Source organism: Diceros bicornis, chromosome 6, assembly GCF_020826845.1.
Source record: "Diceros bicornis minor isolate mBicDic1 chromosome 6, mDicBic1.mat.cur, whole genome shotgun sequence".
NCBI classification, from domain to species: Eukaryota; Metazoa; Chordata; class Mammalia; order Perissodactyla; family Rhinocerotidae; genus Diceros; species Diceros bicornis.
In genome coordinates, this window is record NC_080745.1 from 66204770 (window position 1) to 66224644 (window position 19875).

General features: G+C 56.5%; 1 protein-coding gene across 1 annotated transcript; it reads right to left on the reverse strand.

Annotated features, from left to right (window-relative positions):
- Nucleotides 1–565: 565 nt before the first annotated feature.
- PDZD7 (PDZ domain containing 7) lies at nucleotides 566–19862 on the reverse strand. The gene is given in 18 exon segments (XM_058543793.1): nucleotides 566–1123; nucleotides 1126–1378; nucleotides 1792–1892; nucleotides 2208–2807; nucleotides 3539–3610; nucleotides 3779–3870; nucleotides 3997–4088; nucleotides 7767–7942; nucleotides 8535–8585; nucleotides 10163–10357; nucleotides 10876–11283; nucleotides 11664–11724; nucleotides 12932–13079; nucleotides 13247–13423; nucleotides 13949–14123; nucleotides 14450–14590; nucleotides 18731–19119; nucleotides 19835–19862. Coding segments are annotated over 17 exon segments (3108 nt in total). The 5' UTR covers nucleotides 18954–19119; nucleotides 19835–19862; the 3' UTR covers nucleotides 566–980.
- Nucleotides 19863–19875: the final 13 nt, after the last annotated feature.

The following is a 19875-nucleotide window of genomic DNA, read 5'->3' on the forward strand; positions in this document are numbered from 1 at the left end:
TCTCCACATTCTCCCCTACCCCAAAGCCAGAGAGAGCCAGACAGCGCCAGCTGCTCCAGATGTGCCTGCCCCCACCCATGTGTTGAGGGACGGGCTGGGACTGGGGTCTGATCCCCAGGTTCCAGCTCTGCAGCCTCACTCCCAGGGTGAGGGCTGTAGTCAGACCAAAGGAAGAACTCAGAAATGTCTTGTTTATTTGTGTTTGTGACCAAGTGGCCCCTCCCCACACCCAGGTTTATGGCCTCTTTTTCACTTGTATATTTTTCACACTGTAAATTTCTTGTACAAACCCAAAGAAAAAATTAAAAAACTTTTTGTTTTTAAACAAAGATGAGTGTGCTGGATGAAGGTTACAGGAACTTGTTAGACCCCCACTCCCTCTTTATTTGCTGGTTAGTCCCCTAGCCCTCATAGAGGTCTTAGGGGGAGGAAGGGTGATGGGGGAAGGATAAATGCAGTAGAAAGTCTGAGGTCTTAGTGGACCACAACATGAAATGGTCTCTCAGGGCTTGAGAAAAGTAGAAAAGCCTTCCATCCTGTCCCTTGCAGAGAATACTGCTTGGGGCTAGGGGATGGATGCAATGACCCCTTGAGGGCTCTGTCTGAGAGTCCATGACCCTCAGTGCTTAGGGCATCAGAGGTGGCATCATGAGCAAGTGCCCACCCATCCCAAGCTTCAACCTTGGGTATCTCAACCCCGCTTCTGTCTTGGGAGGTTGAGGACAGTGAGCGGGTGACACAGGCTGCCCAGTAGCACCTTGTCCTTGACACGAAGTTTATCTGGAAAGGGCAGAGCCTCAGTGACAACGGGGGAGGGAAGAGGGAAACCTGAGCTACCAGTGTGGAGCTTCGGGAGTAGGCGAGGCAAGCAGGAGAGGGAGGGCCCGAGTCCTCAGGAGGCTGGTAAGGCTGGTGGCAAGGTCTGGAGACGGCAGGAGGATCCTGGGGTCAGTGGGCAGATCTGAGGTCAGAGGGGAGAGTCATGGGACAGGTGGGGAGAGCGTGGGGTTAGTATCTGGAGTCTGGAGGGTTGGAGAGGGAACTGGGCTGAGGGTCAGCTGGAGGAGCCTGGCATCAGTGGGAGGGGTCTGGCTCTTGCTGGGAAGACCATTAATGGGAGGTGGGGGAGGGAGTGGGAGGGAACTGCAGAACCATCAAGGGGTCAGTAGGCAGGGGAATGGTCAGCAGGAAGGCGCTGATCAGTAAGGGCAGACGAGTCGGAGGGTAAGGGTAGTGGGCCAGGCCCAGGGACCCTGACCACAAGCTCCATGGGTTCCCGAGCCTTGTTTCGATAAGCACGACGGATGGTGTCCACTGCTCGCTGGTGGGTCACCTGCTCCAGGCTCTCTCCATCCACTGCCACAAGCTCAAAGCCAGCCTGGGATGGGGGTGGGAGAATCACAGCTCTCCGTCCTCAGGTCACCCCCACCCCACCACCCAACCTCTCACCTCCACCAGCTAGGATACTCCTCCCCATCTGGGTGGAGAGGATGGACAATGGGACTGTTGTGCCTGGAGCCATTGGGGGCAGGGTGGGGCGCAGACAATGGCCCTTTGTCCCTTGGGGCCAGGGGTGGAAGAGGATGGGCCGCCCTCAGGCCCAGGCTGGCATGAGGGGACAGAGTTTTCTCCTAGGCCTGCTCATCCTGCAGGCCTGACCCCCTGCTCGCAAGTCTTCTCCCACGACCCGGTCTAGGCATGTCTGGCTGGAAGATGAGCATGTACCTGCCCCTCCTCCTGCCAGAATTCAACTCTGGGCCTAGGGAGAGGGCCCGGATGCTCTTCACCCACCTGAAGGGTCCCACTGAGGAAGGCCGCCCCCCCAGGGAAGATCTTTTCTATCTTCACCATGGGTTGCAGCTTGGACTCAATGCCCCCAGAAATGCTGATGCCTAGTGAGAGTGAGAAACACCGGGTGACAATGCAGCCACACCCCTGAAACCCAGAGCTCCCAGGAGAAACTCAAGACCCCGTACCCACATCCAGGGCCCCCAACTTCTCCCAAATCCCCAGATTCTGTTACTACTCAATCCTCAACTCACTCCACTAGATCCCATCCCCCCTAAATCTAGATCCTCCCAACTATACCCCCATACCCAGATTCTTTTCCTAGGCCCAGGCCCCTTTGTCATACCCCAACACCAAGCCTGCCAATCTCATCCAAACCCAAGTGCCCCACTGCCAGGCCCAGTCGCGCCCGGACTCACCCAAGGATTGCTTCATCTTGGACAGCGTGACTGTCTTCAGCTCCCCACTAGGGGCCTTCGTGGCTGCCTCCTCGGCTGTCCAGCCAGTTCCATTCTCAGAGGGGCTTCCACTACCCCCCACCTTGGCTGCCTGCCCATCCAGAGGTCGTGGCAGAGGGGGCCTGGCCTTTCGAGGCTTGTGGTAGCGCCCGTTGGCTGTGCTAGGGGTGGGGCTAGGTGCCGGGGATGGGGAACACCTGCGTCCTGGGGCCTTGCCTTGGCCCCGGCTGCGGCTGCGGCTGCGGCTGCGGTTCTGGGCTGGGCCCTGGCTCTTGCTCTGTCGAGGGTCCTCTTGGGTCTGGGGTTCTGTCAGCATCCAGTTAGGCCTCGGGGGCCGGGGAGCCACAGGGGGTGGCTGGGGAGGAGGTGTGCAGGTGCTTCGGCGTGGGGCGAAGGCATCTACTGGCACGTCTTGGAGCGGGGTGATTCCTTTATGAGGGTGGCGGGGGGCATAGGCACCCAGGGAGACCTGGAGGCCCCCCAGCCGCTCCCTCAGCTCCCTGTCATCTTCCTCCTCAGAATAGCCATTCACAGGCAGCAGGTAGAAGCCTCCACGGCTGTCTGGGGAAGAGGGCCAAGAGGGTCAGGCTGCCCCCTTTCACCAGCCCAGGCCACCTCGCCATGCCCAGTCCTTGCCTTTGGTGGTGTAGGGCCTATGAGACCCAGGCCTGGGCTTGCTCAGGCCCTATGGCAGTGCTCCCCACAGTGAGGGACACTGCCCGGCTTCTATTGTCATAGTATCTCAATACTTTCTATTGTAATAGTTACAGTTTTATTTTAACGTGTCTAAGAAAAAATATGACTTGCACACCAAACTGGTGATTTCTCAGAGATTACTGCATAGAATGAGACTAGATTTAAAAAGTGGGTAGGTTTGGGGCCAGCCTGGTGGCATAGTGGTTAAGTTCACGTGCTATGTTTCAGCGGCCTGGGGTTCATGGGTTCGGATCCCGGCACAGACCTACACACAGCTTATCAAGCCATGCTGTGGCAGCATCCCACATAAAAAATAGAGGAAGACTGGCACAGATGTTAGCTCAGGGACAATCTTCCTCACTAAAAAGAAAAAAAGTAAGTGGGTTTAAAACCAATTATTAAGTAAATAATAGTACAGGTAGTGAGTGGATGTGATAAAAATGGTTCAGGTGGACAAGGGATTTCCTTCAGGGAACCACACGTACTTATGAAGCCACGACACCCCACATGCACGGAGCAAGGACAGAAGGCCCGTTCTCCCTTCCCCAATCCCCCAGAGGTGTGCCCCCTCCCTGGGCTCTGGGACTCTGACTGACCAGGCACAGGCGTGATGAGTTGACGCCTGGGCGGTGTGTCCTGCTGGGCTGGTCTCAAGGCAGGAGGCCGTACTGATTGGAGAGAAGAACAGGTCAGAGGCAGGATCCCCCCGGCCAGGCCGCCTGATGGACACAGCTGAAGAAGCTCAGGCAATCTCTGCCCCGCTCTCCACTGGCAGACCCCACCCCCACCCCCACCCGGGGCTCAGTGTCCACAAGTCCTGCCCCGCAGCTGCTGACCTGCCTGGCTCTTGAGGGCCTCAAAAGCCTCCAGCTCCACGGGCATCACCATGCTGTCGAAGCGGCCCAGGTCCGTGGGGGCCACCACACTCCTGGGAGAGGGCAAGAGATGGGGGGTGGGCAAGGGCTCAGTGCTGGGGGGCCAGGAGGGGCTTCAACCCGGGGGAGGTTGGGGGAGGTATCAGGGGTCCTCTTCCTGCCCACAATCCTTGCCCCACCTGATGTCCCTCAGCAGTAGCAGCTTCGCGGGCCTGTCGAGAATGGCCAGCAGGGGCCTCACCAGATCCTCCACACCGCCCTCATGCACATACTGCAGAGAGAGGCACCACAGGTCAGATAGCAGCAGCGACTTCCAGAACTGGGTGAGGGGGAATGCCTGGGCAGGCAGGGGCCCCCCACGTTTAGGAAAGGTTCTCCCCAACCCCAGGCTCTCCACAGGATGGTCTTGGTGAATAGGTGGAAGCCTGCAATAATAATAACAGACCTGTAATAGCAACGACAATAACAGCTTTGGGACAGTCACTTTTCTAAGACTTTTACACATGGTCTCTCATTTAGCAACCACCTTGAGAGATGGCGTTAATTATTCCTGTTTTACGGATGAGGAAACTGAGGCTCAGAGAGAAGGACTTTGCCCAAGGCCACGCAGATAAGGAAGTGCAAACAGGGACTGGAACCTGAAAAGTCTGGCTCTGGCCTGCTCTGGTCCCGGAAGAGGATGTGCAGGGAATGGACTCTCCTCCCCACCCCCACCTCCAGGCAGAAGGAAGGAATTTGAGCCAAACACTGGGCTGTGCCCTGGCTGTCCCAGCACGTGTCTGCACACAGACCTACAAATTAGGCTTTGTTCTGGGCTGGAATGGGGACCTTGGGGAAGGGGTGGCCCCACAGAAAGCTTCTCCAGCCAGTACCCCGGGGTGGAGGCCCTCTGCCTGGCACTGCCCAGATGCCACTAGCCCCGCCTTACCCTACCGATGCAAACTGGCAAACTGGAAGCCACCCTACTTGGATAGCACACTGCCCCCTGGTGGCGAGAAGGAGACACGTACTGATTCAGGATGACAGAGCATCCCGGTAGGGCATAGGCAGAAATAGCATGCCCTGGTGGTCAGAATGGGACATTCATAAATATCCGGAAATGAATAAATATAAACTATGTGTGTGGCCCTAAACCACACACACAGTTACAAGGACCCACACATACACATATTGACAATACATCCCCTTCTGTCTGGAGAGAGAGACACATAATTGCACAGAACCAGTCACATATGTACACACGCTTCAAGCCCACAAACATGCATTCAGCGCCTAGTAAGTACCAGGCCCTGTACTGGGCAGTGGGGGCACAGCGACAAAGATTCTGTTCCAGATTCTCAGGAACTCAGTCTAGTGGGGATGAGGGGCAGAATGAGCCACATGCCCCAATGAACTATAAACCACTGGCAATGAGAGTTCGGAAGATCAGAGTAGGCTTCATGGAGGCGGTGACATTGACACTGACTCTTAAGGATAAATGCAGAGAACAGCATGAAGTTGGGAGGAAAGTGCTCCAAGAGTGATGTGGAGTAATGGGTAGAAAGAGGTTTAACTTGATCAGGGGGTACATGAAGGGCATCCGTGTAGGCTGCGCAGGTTGTGACTACAACGTGAGTTGTGCAATTCATAACCTGCATAAATCTACACGGTATGGGGTTGGCCTGTGGCTTAGCAGTTAAGTGCAGGTGCTCTGTTACTGGCGGCCGGGGGTTCGGATCCTGGGTGCACATGGACCCACCGCTTGTCAGGGCATGCTGAGGCAGCATCCCACATACAGCAACTAGCAGGATGTGCAACTATAACATACAACTAACTACTGGGGCTTTGGGGGTAAAAAAGGGGGGGAAAAAAAAGGAGGAGGATTGGCAATGGATGTTAGCTCAGGTCTCATCTTCCTCAAAAAAAAAAATAAGAAACAAAAAAAAAAACCTACGCCCTGACCAGGGGAAGATGATGATGTGGTGAAGTGGTTACTGTGGGAAAGCTGAGGTTAGTAGGTTGGGGAGTCAAACCAGGGAGGGCCTCGAATATGAGGATAAGGAACTTGTACTCCACTGTATTCTGCCAAAGATAAGAGGTCACAAGGGGGCTTGGGGAGTGTAACGTGATCAGAGAGGTGGGTTACGGTGCCTGGTCTGCGGCTGTGGAGAGAGGGCTCAGAAGGAGAGAGAGAAGGAAGGCTGGGGTTCGCCGCCACACATTCGAGTCAGTAGGGGAGCTTTCCTAATCATTCCGGCCAGGACTCCACCAGACAGGGTCTGATCTCTTGGTGTGGGTGCGGCTTGGGTCGGGTTTGCGTGGTATGCAGAGCTCCCCAGGTGCTACGGGGGCACAGCAGGAGGCGGTCCTGGGTTGGGCAGGGTGGGAGGGGCAGAGGGATGAGGGAAAATAAGCTCACCAAAGAAACAGACATAGCGCCCCACCTAGTGGCCAGACCTCAGAGTTGCAGGCTCACGGAGGCCCCTCCCCCCCTTAGCGCTCAGAGCTGAGCGTGCCGCTGAGTTTAGCCCAAAGCCCCTTAGCTGCCCCCCAACATGCACCCCCATCTGTGGCTCTGCTGTAAACCAGGCCTTGGTAAAGGGTTGCATGAATTACCGCGCCTCAGTCTCCAGGTGACACACACATGCCTTAACCAGACACACGCACACTCACACACGCAGATATAATCACAGTTAAGTCGACACAAACCCAGGTACTCCACAGACACACAAATGCACACATCAACACAGACATACAACTCCCTGCCCTGACCAAGGTAAGGGAGTGTGGGAACCACAAACGACTCCTGAAACTCCTCTGCTTGCCCTTGCCCACAGGCTCACGTGTGCACTGACACGGATTCATCACAGCGAGCCCATCACAGGAAACCTGCGGGTTCTTGAGACAGAGGAATAGGAGAGGGCCTTCCAGTCCTCATGGAGGGGTGACCTGTGCCTCCCGCAGCCTCCCCCACATTCAGGCTACAAGACTCCCTCAAATCTAACCTCCATCCCACCCTGGGACCCTCTGGTTTGTTCGAAATGGAAGGGAACAGAAAACAGCAGTGTAGGTGTTGGGGGAGGCTTGGGGTATGTGGGGGGACAAAAGATTACTTACTCCGGTAACAGAGAAGGGGGCATGAGGCTAGGCCTGTTGTCTGACCCAGGAGCAGATGGAGGCATGGGGTGGGGGTGGGGGGTTGGGGTTAGAGGAGAACAGAGGTAGGGGACTGCAGGGATTCACATCCCCTCCTCATCACCTGTCTGGCTCCTCTCCTCAGCTTAGGAAATTTTTTTATTTTTTAATTTTTTTGTGATGGAGATCAGCCTTGAGCTAATATCCGTGCTAATCCTCCTCTTTTTGCTGAGGAAGATCGGCTCTGAGCTAACATCTATTGCCAATCCTCCTCCTTTTTTTCTTCCCCAAAGCCCCAGTAGAGATAGTTGTATGTCATAGTTGCACATCATTCTAGTTGCTGTATGTGGGATGCGGCCTCAGCATGGCCGGAGAAGCGGTGCATCGGTGCGCGCCCGGGATCCGAACCCGGGCCGCCAGTAGCGGAGCGCGCACACTTAACCACTAAGCCACTGGGCCGGCCCTCTCCTCAGCTTAAATATCACCTCTTCAAGGAAGCCCTCCCAGACCGTACCATCTAATTTGTGCCTCTTGGGTTATTTTCTCATGCTCTTTTCCTTGACCACACTTCACATAATTTGTCACTACGGGTGTCACTCTAGTTATTGTCTATCTCTCCTTCCTGGCTGTGAGGTCAGCAAGTTTGTATGTGTGTGTGTGACTCTGCTTTTACTGACTACTGGCCCCAGAGCATCGAGATACTGTGTCAAGATACTGGCCCCACCAGTATTGGTGACCAGACCAGATACTGGTCAGCAAACAGTGGACTGAATGAATGAGGGGCTGGGTGGCTGACTGACCATGTGCTGGGGCTGAGGGCAGGCTGGAGGCTCACCCGGGAGCAGTGGCGGGTGACTGCCAGCACCTCGTCATCAGTCAGCAGCCTCCGGGCCAGGTCCTGGATAAGGGGTCGTCGGCTCTCCCAGGCCTGCACCTGTTCATCCACATTGGGCAGCTGGCTGGAGGGGCTCCCAGACCTGGCAGAGAGCAGGGTCCGGCCCCTCTCCTGGTCTGCAGGGCAGGAGCAAAGAGTATGATGAAGGAGCCAGGAGCCATCAAGGGAGGAGGTGGGGGCTTCCCTCAATGGTGGTCAGACCCAGAACAGGCCGGCTGAGAGGCCCAGGTGTCCCGACTGAATCCCAGCCTAGCCCAGATGCTTCCAGCCGTGGTCTCCCATAGCAATCTGCCCACCAATGGAGCTCCACTCCAGGCCCCTCAGCCCCCCAACACAGACCCCTATACCAGTCTGTTCCTTAATGGTATCCCAGCCCAATGCCCCCGGACCCCCTGAACATGCACCATCATACAGTCTGTTCCCCATTGGAATTCTAGCAGAGGCTCCCTCATCTCCTCAAAATTTGTCTTTGGGAGTCCCAATTCAAGCTCCCCAGTCCTCAAGAAGGCACTCCAATGTCTGCCTGCAACCCCACCTTTCCTCAATCCAATTCTTTGAGCTGCTGCCAACACGTACCTCTCTATCTGCCTGATCCCCCATGCTTGACCCCAGCTGAGTTTAGCCCAAAGCCCCTGAGCTGTCCCCCACATGCACCGCATCTGCAGCTCTGCTGTGAACCAGGCCTTGGTAGAGGGATGCATGAATTACCGCGTCTCAGTCTGCAGGTGACAAACTTCTGTACGGGCCCCACTCCCACTGCTGTGAAGAAGAAAGAGGCTCAGCTGAGGCCCTGGCCTCCAATCTGAAAATGGGGGTTGGGGGGCTCAGGACTGGCTGGATCACTGGCTGGAATGGAGAGTTTAGGATGGAAGGAGGTGGGACGGGGAGGCAAGAGGCCAGGCCGTGAGAGTCTGGAAGGCCATGCTCAAGCTAGGGACTTCATTCAAAGGCAATGGGGAGGCAGTGAAGGTTTGGACCGAGAGGGTGCGGTCTGAGCTCTGCTTATGGAGATTCATTTGGAGGCAAATGTATGGAGAGAAGAACCCCAAGGACAAAGCTTGGGGGAGCACCTACCTTCAGCGGACAGAGAGAAAAAGAGGAGCCTTTGAAGGAGAGGGAGGAGTGCCCAGAGAGGTGGGGAAGAGCCGGGAGAGAGCAGGCCCGGGGGCTGTGGAAAGAGCGATGGGTCGAGGGAGGGGGCCTGGCCTGCCTAATTTGAAGAGATTATCTCTCCCATGGGACTGTCACTTTAGACCCCCGAGAGGGGCAGGGCCCAGCTCCTCATCCTCCGGTTGTTTTTGCCTACCCAACAACCACTCTCCCTTCTGGAAAGAGCACCCTGATTTCACTTGAGGACTCCCATTCTCAGTGCAGGTACTTCACAGTGGGCACGTGACCCAGACTGGCTATGAGAGCACCTCCCTCTCTCCCATGGCACAGTGATTGGTTGGCCATGTAATCCCAGCTGGGCCAATGAGAGCCTGGGACTTCAGCAGGAACTATTTAAGAAGCTCTCTTGTCCCTGGGTTGCTAAGTGACAGTGGCCATCTTACCTCCGGGTGGGCACAGCTTGCATGATAATGAAGCCAATCCAGGGGAAAGTGGAACCAAAACATGGAGGGGGCAGATATTTGACTGTTTAAACCTTTAGACCCAGCTTAGATCAGTAGCCGAGCCAAGAAGTGCTTTTTCAAGCCAGTTGGAGTTGGTTTCTGTCACAGGTAACCCCAAGAGTCTTAACTCAGCCACTCTTAGTCCAGTCTGTGAATCTCACCCAAGAGATGAAAGGCCCTCTGTGAGGGTCCTTGGGAAGCCCCTGACATGAGTGAAGCCTGCCTAGGCCCTTCTGCCTGGGCGCTGATCTAGAAATGGCTTTGCTCAAGGATGGTTCTAGAACTGGGCAGGGCCTGTGGAACTCTGGCTAAGGGAGGTGAAGCCAAATACTGTAGGAAAGGAGTGCCTTTCCCCCATCAGCACCAAGAGCACAGGAATCTGACCCCAGCTCTTCCACTTCCTTTGATGCTCTGACTCTATCAGCTTTCCCTTCTGTAAAATGGGGAGATGAGGCAGGACAACAATGACCACTACATTTTCTGAGCACCTTGTGTGTGCCAGACAATGTATTAAGTGACTTGCATACACTAATTCACTGATTCCTCACTGTTCCTAAAGAAATAGGTGTTATTACTCCATTTTACTCATGGGGCAACTGAGGCTCACGGGGTGGAGTAGGCCTCACAGCTAGTAACAGGCAGTATGGGATTTCAACCCAGAGATGCCAGATGCCAGAGTGGACTTCACCTCTGTCCTCCCCGTCTGACCCGCCTGGCACTTACCTTTCTGCATGTCCAGGCGAGGGCGGGGCTTGGCCGGGCTCCCTCTGTCCAGCGTCCAGGCCTCTCTGCGCCCGTCCCCTGCCAGCCGCCCCTGCCACCCTCCCTTGAAGAAGAGGTTCATCAGTGTCTTGGAGCGCTGCAGGGCCCCCTTCTCCCCAGGGGACACTGACTTCTTCTTCCATTGCTTCTTCTCTTCTGCAGACACGAGGGAGCACCCGGGGGGCTAGAGGGTGGGCAGAAGGGAAGGCCAAGGGGCAGGGGTGTGGGGAGGGGCAGAGAGAAGGGAGAGTAGGGGGCAGACAGGATCTGCAGCCATGTGGGGAGGTAGGGATGGGATGGGGATGGGGGTGGGGGTAGTGTTCCTCCTCCAACTTTCCACCTCTCCCCTACCCCACACCTACGGCCATGTGAGGAATCTCCTCGAGGGCTGGAGTGGCTGTGTGTGTGTGTGTAGACAGGCCTGGGAGGTCTAGGATGGAGAGGCTGGGTTAGGGCTGGTTTGGGGCCCAGAGCTGACAGGATGGGTTTTGGGCCTGGGACTGGTTTAAAATGGAGCCCAGAGCAGGGTCTGAGTGTATTCTGGGGCTGAGTTTGGGGCTGGGGCTGGGGCTGGGGCAAAGCCTGAGGCAAAGAGAGGTTTGGGGCCCAGGACAGGGTATGAGGTTTTGGATGGGGGCTTCGGAGAGAGCAGCAGCCACCCATCCCCCACGTACCCCACAAGGTCAGGTGGCTCTGGGATCGTGTGATAGGGGGCCGGGGTCGGCTGAGGGCCAGCAGCAGAGCAGTCTTGGGGGACTCAGAGAGTGCAGAATCAAGGCGGCGGGTGGGCAGGGGTCCGTCAGAGCGGATGGCAGTGTCCCTGAGGATGACGGTGGGCCGCACACTGCACCAGGTCTCCACGTGGCCCCCCATGTCGGGCTCTGTCTGCATAGCTGTGTCTGCCCGGCCCCAGCCTGGGCCCCGGCCGCCCGGGTCCTCAGGCCCCAGACAGACATCCATGCAGTCTGAGGGCAGGGAGCCCGAGCCCTCAGCTGAGCTGTAGGGGGCACTGGAGGCGTATGAAGAGACGCTGGAGCTGCTCTCAGAGGCCGGGGACAGCTGCTGCAGCACCCCGTTGCTCACTGCGGGCAGTGGGGGAGGCAGGGGCGTCTCAGGGCTCTGCCTGGGTTGCAGACCACCCCTGGGCTTGGGGGTGGGGGCGCGTTGGGCAGCAGCCAAGGTTGGAAGAACAGGGTCTTGGGAACTGGCTGCTCAGCGGTCTTGCCAATGACACATTGCAAGACCTTAGGCAAGTCACTTCTCCTCCATTCGCCCCCTGGGACTCAGCCCCCAGGAGAGCCTGGAACTGAACCTGCAATTTCTCAGAGGAGAGCCCATGCCTCTGGGCAGTGTGAAAGTCCCGCGGAGATCTTGGTCCACCTGCCTGTTTATTCTTCAGACTCCGGCCCCACCCTCCGACCTCAGCCCTTTCCCTCTAACCTTGGGGGCCTGAGCCACTTACGGCGGTCCAGCCAACAGTACTCAGAAACCATCTCTTTGTAGGCAGGGTACCGGCCAGTCTCCTGGAGAGGACATGGTGGACATAGGAGGGCATGGAGAAATGGGTGAGAAGGGAGTGTAAGAATGGAAGAGTGATGAGACAGGAGTAAACTTTTCAGCCCCATTACTCTCCTCCAAGTTCATCATGCTCTAGCCACCCGGGCCACTTCATTTCTGAACACACCAAGTCCCTCTATACCTCAGGGCCTTTGCACTTGTGGATGCTTCTGCCTGGATTCTCCTTCTTCTGCTCATCTTATGGCTAGCTCCTTCTCCCTCTTCAGGTGTTGCCTCCTCAGAGAGGCCTGCCCTGACCCCCTGGCTAAAAGGGCCTTCTTAAATTACCCCATCCCATCTCTCTGTTAATTTCCTTATAGCATTTGTCACCGTCTGCAGGCATCTAGTTTATTTGTCGTCTCCTCCCAGTAGCAGAGACCTTGCCCGTCTTGTTCACTCTTACAGCCCTAGGACCTGGCGTAGAGGCCATCATGGAGTCTGTACTCAAAAATACTGAATGAATGAATGAGGGGCAGGTGGGAGAGAGGAGTGTTTGGGATAATTTGAGAGGAAGGAAAGGGAGACAGGGGATGTGGGAGAGGCGAGAAATAGAGGTGCCGGTGGGGGGATGGCGGAGGAGGCACTGCATGGCGAGACGAGTGAAGGCCCTGAAAGGGAGAAGGGTGGAGCGGGGCCAGGATTGGGCACTAGGGGAGAGGGAGGCATTGCTTCCTCCAGGAGCCAGAATGAGAGGACCTGATCCTCGGGCAAGTGTGAGACCCACATGAATAATGAATCCAAGCGTCTCCCCTGAAATCCAATCTCTGGCTCAGCCAGTCCTTGCCCTGGGCCTCGAGGATGCCCGCCACCCAGGTTCTGCCCCCAGCCCAGTTACCACCCCACCCTTCTCAGTGGGACATTTTCTCCTTTCAACCCCCGGCCTCCACCACTCATATGAAAGGGCACTGCCCTAAGAGTCTGGGGAACAGGCCTGGAGCCAGGCCCTACTACTGACCAGCTGAGTAATTGACTCTGCTTCCTCAGTTACTTTGCCTCTCATAGCCTCAGTTTCTTCTTCTGTGAAATAGGGATGAGAACAGTACCTGCCCTATCTCTCACATGGCTGTGGAAAAGTCATCAATTGCAGAGCAATGGGCATAATTAAGTACTAGAGTGCTCTGGGAAGTCCTTCCTACAGTCTGGCCTCTCCCTGACTCCCACAGTCCTGCCCACCTTGACGGTCAACATGATGTGTGTTTGGCCCTTCAGCACCTCCACGGCCTGGCTGTGGCTGATGTCGTCGAACCTGACACCGTTGGCCGCCAGGACCTGGTCCCCGACCTTGATGCCGTTCTCCTCAGCCAGCCCGCCATGGTCCACTCTGGGGTCAGACAGGAGGCTGTCTGACAGGCCACCTGGCCTGCCCTCCCTCACCCCATTCCAGACTCTCTTCACCTGGATACAGCAATGCCCCAGGCAAACTCCTTGACCCTCCTCCTGGTGACCCCTGACCCCTCCCCAAGCCCCACCCCTGACCTAGGCCCTCACTTGGACACATAGATGCCCAGGCCAAACTCCTTGCCCCCGCGGATGTTGAAGCCCAGGCAGAAGTCGTCCGAGGTTGTGTACAGGTGGACGATGCGTCGCGCGCCATCCTCTGAGCTGCTATCCGACGGCGCCGAACTGCACTTCTCCACTACCAGCCGCCGGTTCACCACATCCACCCTGGGACAACAGCAAGGGGCCCTCAGCATGGGCCCCCCATCCACCACCACCCACTTCCTCTCCTCGCGTCCACCCCGACAACTGCATGGGAAAGGAGGGGTTGCCTTTGAGGGTCTCCCCAGGCCTCAGAGCTTCAGTAGGACATAGATCTCATCAAATCTGGGGAACCATCCTAATCTCCTCTTTTTATTGAGCAGCTATAGAGTGCCAGGCCCCATGTCACACCCTCGAGGCCCCTGAGGGAGAGGCGCTGTTACTATCCCAGACTCACAGCAGCAGCCGCGAGGGGGCAGGGCCACTGGGGTCTGGGACAGCAGAGCTGTTGGGAAGAGGGCTGGGGGAGAGACATGACCTTTTCTCATTTCAAGGTCATGCCTTAGGATCCCTGTGTTTCCAGTGCCAGGGGGCAGGGAAGGCAGAAGCTATACCAGCCAGGCCCCATGCAGAGCCCTGTGCCCTCAGGCTCTTCTGCCAGGGCTTTGGGTGGTGGTGCTGGGTGGGCAGGGTGGGGCCAGGCCTTCTCACCATGTGGTCTTCTCCTTGGAGAATTTGATGCCCGGCACGCGGCCCATGCGCCTCACCATCATGTGGAGCCGGCTGCTGCCCGTCAGCACCTTCACCGCGCTGCCCATGGTGGTGCTCTCCAAGCTCAGCCCATTCACCTCCGTGATCTTGTCTCCCACGCACAGGCCAGCCCGCTCTGCACCGGGGGAGGGGGTGGCTGGCGTGGGCCACTGGGAGAAGTCCCTCAGCGTGAGGCTGAGCCTTCCCCATCAGACCAGGCTCCCTGGGGTAAAACTTCTATGAGACTGGAGATCCCCAGCTAGGGGCTGAGTATTCGCTATTAGACTAGGGACCGGTCCATTAGCCCACTCCGCCCTGGGAGGGAGCCCTTTCTCTCCATTGGCTCAAGCCCTCCAAATCTGAGGACCCTTTCCTCCCATCCCTGACAACAGCACTCCCACACCCCACTGGGGTGGGGGTCACATCCTAAGCCAGGACCTCACCCCTGGGGGCCCCGCTCACCTGCACTGCTCCCCTCCTCCACCTTGCTGACGAAGATACCCAGGCCATGCTCAGAGCCGCCCCGCACACTGAACCCCAGCCTCCCTGCTGGACTCTTCTCCACCCGGACTGCATGGATGATGTCGCTCTCATCACTGTTGGCTGTGGGGGGGAGACACAGGCATGACTTCCATGCCCATTCTGGGCACAGAGGGCACCCTGGGTTCCCCAGCTTGGGTCCTGCAAAGGCTGGGTTGCTGGGCACAGGCACCTAGGGCCCTAAATGGGGCGGGGGAGCCAATTTCTGAGTCCTCTCTGGGTGATCTTGAGACCATGGCCAAGGATGGTGCAGAAGCAGGTAGGACAGGACTCCATGCTAGAAGACACTGTTCTCCTTCCCTCATAATATAGGGGTATGTGTGTGTGTATGTGTGTGTATCCAATGCTTACTAAACTTCCCATGCCCACAGGCCTGGAATAGGCCAAATTCCTAAAAATCCTGCCACTCTGAGGGTCAGATGGATAGAAAAGAGGTTCAAGACTCCGCTCTCTAGAGCACAGTTGAGGGAGTCTGTGCTCTTCAGCTTGCAGCAGAAATGAGTATGTTCATTCTATCTTCAAATAGTTGAAGAGCTATTCTGTGAAAGGCATTAGATGTTTTTGTCTGTGTAAGCCGGAGGGCAGAACCAAGCCCACATAGTGGAGTGAGATGGAGGCAGATTTACTCAGAGAAAACTTTCTAAAACCAGCTGTCAGACAATGGAATGAATTTTCCAGGACAGAGAGTGAGTACCCCATCTTTGGAGGCATACAAGCTGAGACTTGGTAAATCCCTGTCTGGGATGTTGTGGAAGGATCCCTGAGGACCCTTTTATCTCCTAGACTCTGGGATTCTGGGGGTGAGGAATGTAGGAGCTACCTGACTACACGAGGACAGAAACCCAAAACACCACCATGCTGCGGTACATACCCAGAGCCCAGAGCAGTCCTCTCAGTCAGTACTGGGGCAAGTCAGGGGAAGGGGGTCCCTAGTGGCTGGAGCTGTCAGGGAAGGTTTCTTGGAAGACTAAGATGGGTGGGATTTGGATGGGGGAGGGGAAGGGGAGGGCACTGATGAGGATGGAGGGAGCAAGGGCTCAGAGGTGGCTCCATGAGGAGGCCTTTTGCTTAGAGAAAAGTGAGAAGGCTGGAGGGGTAAGTTGGCTTCCGGGTGAGAAGGTGAGATTTCTTCCTGGGCAAGGCTTACTCTAGCTGTGTTTGAGAGGGAGAAATCACACACACCCACACACATACACATACACGTCTCTTTGATCTAAGAGAAATCAGGTTACAGTGCATGACCAGGGTGGCTCAGGAAGAAGTCCCCAAGGGGAGCCTGTGGGCAGGGATGATACAGGAGAGACGGGGGAGATCCTGGGGCTTCCTGGCTGATTCTGTCTGCACAGGCCTCAGGACCTTTTCGGCCCAGCTAGGGAGACTTTTGCTCTCCCCCCTGCCAACGCTCTTTCTCCTCAGTCCCTCCCTGGGCCTTCCTAGGGCCCTGGGCCAGGGGATGCCAAATCTGGGGTTTTGAGCCTAGGAGCTTGGGGCCTCTGAGGATGGAACCTTCTCTACCTCCACTGCCCTAGCCTGGGCCACCAAGCTCTCCCTCCAGGCACTCTGTTGCCTCCTTACTATCTCTCCACTTCTGCTCTTGCCCCCTTTAATCCATCCTTTACACAATGGCCAGAGTCAGCCTTTATAACATACCATGCCTTTCCTCTGACGAAAAACTTTAATGCCTGCCCCTGCTTCTAGAAGGAACTCCACACTCCCCCCATGCCTAACAAGGCCCTCCATGGGCTTTCCTCTGTGCCCCTCTCTACCCTCATCTCCCTGGCCTCACTGAGCTTTGGCCACACTGACCTCCTTCCTGTTCCTCCCGCAGGCCATGTCCTTTCTCTCTGCCTGCAATATCTTGCCCAGACATTCAGAAAGCCGGCTCCTAGGCCTCAGTCCCTCCTGACTCAGATACCACTTTCTCAGAGAAGCCTTCCTAGAACGCTACCTAAGAAAGTCCCTTCCCCCTCCTCCCACATCATCTCTGTTAGAGTGGTTCTCAAAGTGTGGTCCCCAGACCAACAGCATCAGCAGCACCTGGAAACATACTAAAATGTGAATTCTCAGGCTTTACCAAAGACCCACTGAGTCAGAAGTTCTGGGTGGAGGACCCAGCAATCTGTCTTTAACAAGCCCCCCAGGCAATTCTGATGTATTCTAAAGTCTGAGAACCACTACTCTATCATATCATCCAAATTAGTACCTTCAAGATTCTTACCATCCTTGCTCATTATTTGCTTATTCATATTATTATTTAGTATCTGTCTCCTTTCACTAGACTGGAAGCTCAGTCAGGGTAGGGACTTTGGAATTCCTTTCCACCAACATATCCCCAGTATATTGCACAGTGCTTAATATTTGCTAAGTATTTTTTGAATAAATAAAAGAACAAATGGATGAATGAATGAATAAACAAGGAGCTAGGAGAGTGAGGAGAAAGGGCTGGTTCGGATTAAAGATAATGCATTTTCTCTGGGACCAGTTGAGTTTGAGGAGCTGGTGGGACCTCATGGGGGTGATGTGGGTGGCAGTCTTCCCCTTCCCACTGTGTCTCCTTTTCAGTTACTTTCAGCCTCTGGAATGGTCTCAATAATAACATAGGAGAGGGGTTGCAGGCTGCAGTGAGTTGGGAGATGTTTGTAATCAGGCAGAGGGGAGGATTCAGAGGCTCCCAGCCCAGACAGGCTAGGGGCCAGCTGGTCAGAACAATGCCCCAGTACTTCCATTGCTAGAAGATGCTGCTCCCCTGGCTGCACCAGGGCACTAGAGTGAGGCAGAGGGACAGAGCAATCATGGAACTTCTGGAAGAGGATCTTTAGAGGGACAGTGGACATAGCCCTTGCACCATAGCCAGCACAGTGCCTGTGGGTGTGTGAGGTGAGGTAGAGCATAGTTCTTTGAATACAATGGGACTCATAGGGGCAGGGCTGCAGGGTCTTCCCCCTCCCCTCCATGTCTCCTAGCTCCTCTGGGGACTTCTGCTCCATGACCAGAATGACAGTGGTGACCCTCAGCAGCGCCCTGCTGCTCACCTGAGGGTGAGGCCAAGCATGGTGGATGATGAGGGTGAGCACGCTGGGCCACCAGGTGCAGGAAAGTCTGCTCCCTGAGCAACATGCTCCACCCCTGCCCCAGTGGCCCGGGTAGGGGAACAGAGATGCCCAGCTGGGTCAGAGGGGAGGAGCAGGGTCTGAAAATTCCAGTCTAGGATCCAGCCAGGGAAGCTCTGCTGGCTGAGAGAGAGAAGGGGAGCTGGAGATATTTATCTGGTCCTGCTCACAGAAAGCCAAGGCCCAGGGGGCCCCCGCTCCCCCAGTGGCATTCAAGGTCTTGCCTTGCTCACCGGCTCTTTGTCGCCTCACATCTGTCACTATAGCCAAGCTGTCTCCTAAGTGCCCCGCCCGCCCCCCCCCCACCGTGCTCCGTGCTTTCCACCTCCAACCTTTGTCTGCGACACCTCCACCCCACCACCAGCTGTTATTGTTCTGTCTCTAAGCCCTGCTACACTGTAAACTTCTGGAAGGTGAAGATTGAGCCTTATTTCTCTCTAGGTCCCCTGTAGGACCTAACTAGCGCTGGCATAAAATAGCTGTGCAATGAAACAGCATTAAGCAACTGCATAAGATTAGGTGTCCCCCTCCTTCAGGGCCCAGCCATGGGGCTCCCTCCCTGACCCTCTACCCTCCTCTTCTCCTCCCTCATTTGCTGCTCTACCTCTATTTCCTTCCTTCTGCACCTGAAGCCTTTAATTCTCTCTGCCTAACTGGGCACTGACACCTCACAGCCCAGCACAGAGCTGGTCACACAGTGGGCTGCTTGATGGAGGATGTCCTTCTCCATCCTGCCCCACCCCCAAAGGCATCCACAAATGGGTTTGGAGAAAGGCAGAGTCCATGGGAGGGAGGGGCCAATTCAATATCCTGCCTTGCTCACTTGGGGGCTAGCATACCACACATACCTCCCTCCATGCCCCTATCTCCCACCTCTGACCTCTCTATGATCCTGGAACTCTAAAGGATTAGCCTGAAAGTGCGAAAAGGATAGATGAGGAAGAGAGTATGGGTCTCCAGGCGCCCCCCATCCCTATGACTCCCATCTCTTGAGTTCCCCCACTCATATTGGCTCTGCCTCCTCCTACTTGGCACCCGCTGTCCCCTACCCACCCCCTCAGCTCCCAGGACCATGGCAGGGCCCCGCTCCCACCTTCGATGGGGGAGTTGATGAGGATGACTCTGCCCATGGGCGATGAGGCTCGGATTCCACGGGGGGGCCCATTAAGCAGCCGCCGCTTCTTCCTCAGCAGGTATCGCGTTGCGGAGCCCGAGTCGCTGCCCAGGTGGCCTCGGGAGGAGAGGGAGCTCAGAGAGCCAGAGCTTAGGTCTCCGAGGCCCAGGGGGTCGAAGCCTACTGCAAAACCGCGCGCCATGGTGGCTAGACTGGGATGGCGCCCTACAGGTCCAGAAGGAACCTGCTAGCTCTCAAGAGGAAGGCCCGGCGTGCTCCGAGCTCCATGAGCCTTCTGTGCGGCACTGGGGTCTCAGTGACCCGAAGCCCTCCACCTCCGCTGCCTCTTGGGAGTGTGTGCTCCAGGCCTGCGCAGGGAGAGCAAGGATTGGGGGAGGGGTGTGAAGGCTGCCCCCCAGAATTTTCACCCTTCCCCCTAGTTTGAGCATCCTGACCTCCCATGCCTTAGGCCCCTCACCTCTCCCATCCTTGGCCAGAGAAACCCCCAATCCAGGCACCATCGTGGACTTTTGGAGCTATTTATACAACAAAGCAGGTGGGAACCTCTCATTCACCTCTCCTTCCTGCTCTCAGCTGAGTCATCTACTCCCGTCCCTGGGCCTCAGTAGAGGTTGAGAGAGTGGAGATGGGATAACTGAGGGCCCTAGGGCTTCAAGCGGTGTGAGAGAAAGTGGGGCCAGGAGAGTTCACTGCACCACCTCTCCTGTGTATGTGGGTAGGGGGCCAGCTCCTGGGGCGCGGGACTCAAGGGCAGGGCTTCAGGGCCTGGGACAGCTGTAGCCAAGGCCCCCAGAGATTCCCAGGGCCCCAGAGATTCCCTGGCCCCCAGAGGTCCCCAGGCCCCAGGCTGCTGTCCCCTTCGTCCCTCTTCCTCTCCTATCTAAAAAGGTTGCGTGAATCTCTCCCAGGCTTGCGGGTGAGGACCTGCTGACGAAAGCCCCACGACATCCATCGTAAAACCTGGGGCCAAATACCCCAGAGCAGCTCTGGGACCCAGAATGCAGCATCCTACCCCCGGCTCCGTCCTCCCGGCCCCCACCTCTCAAGCTCGGTCCCCCTCACCTGCTCGCGTGTGCGGCAGCCGCCGGCCTCGCCCGCCCGCG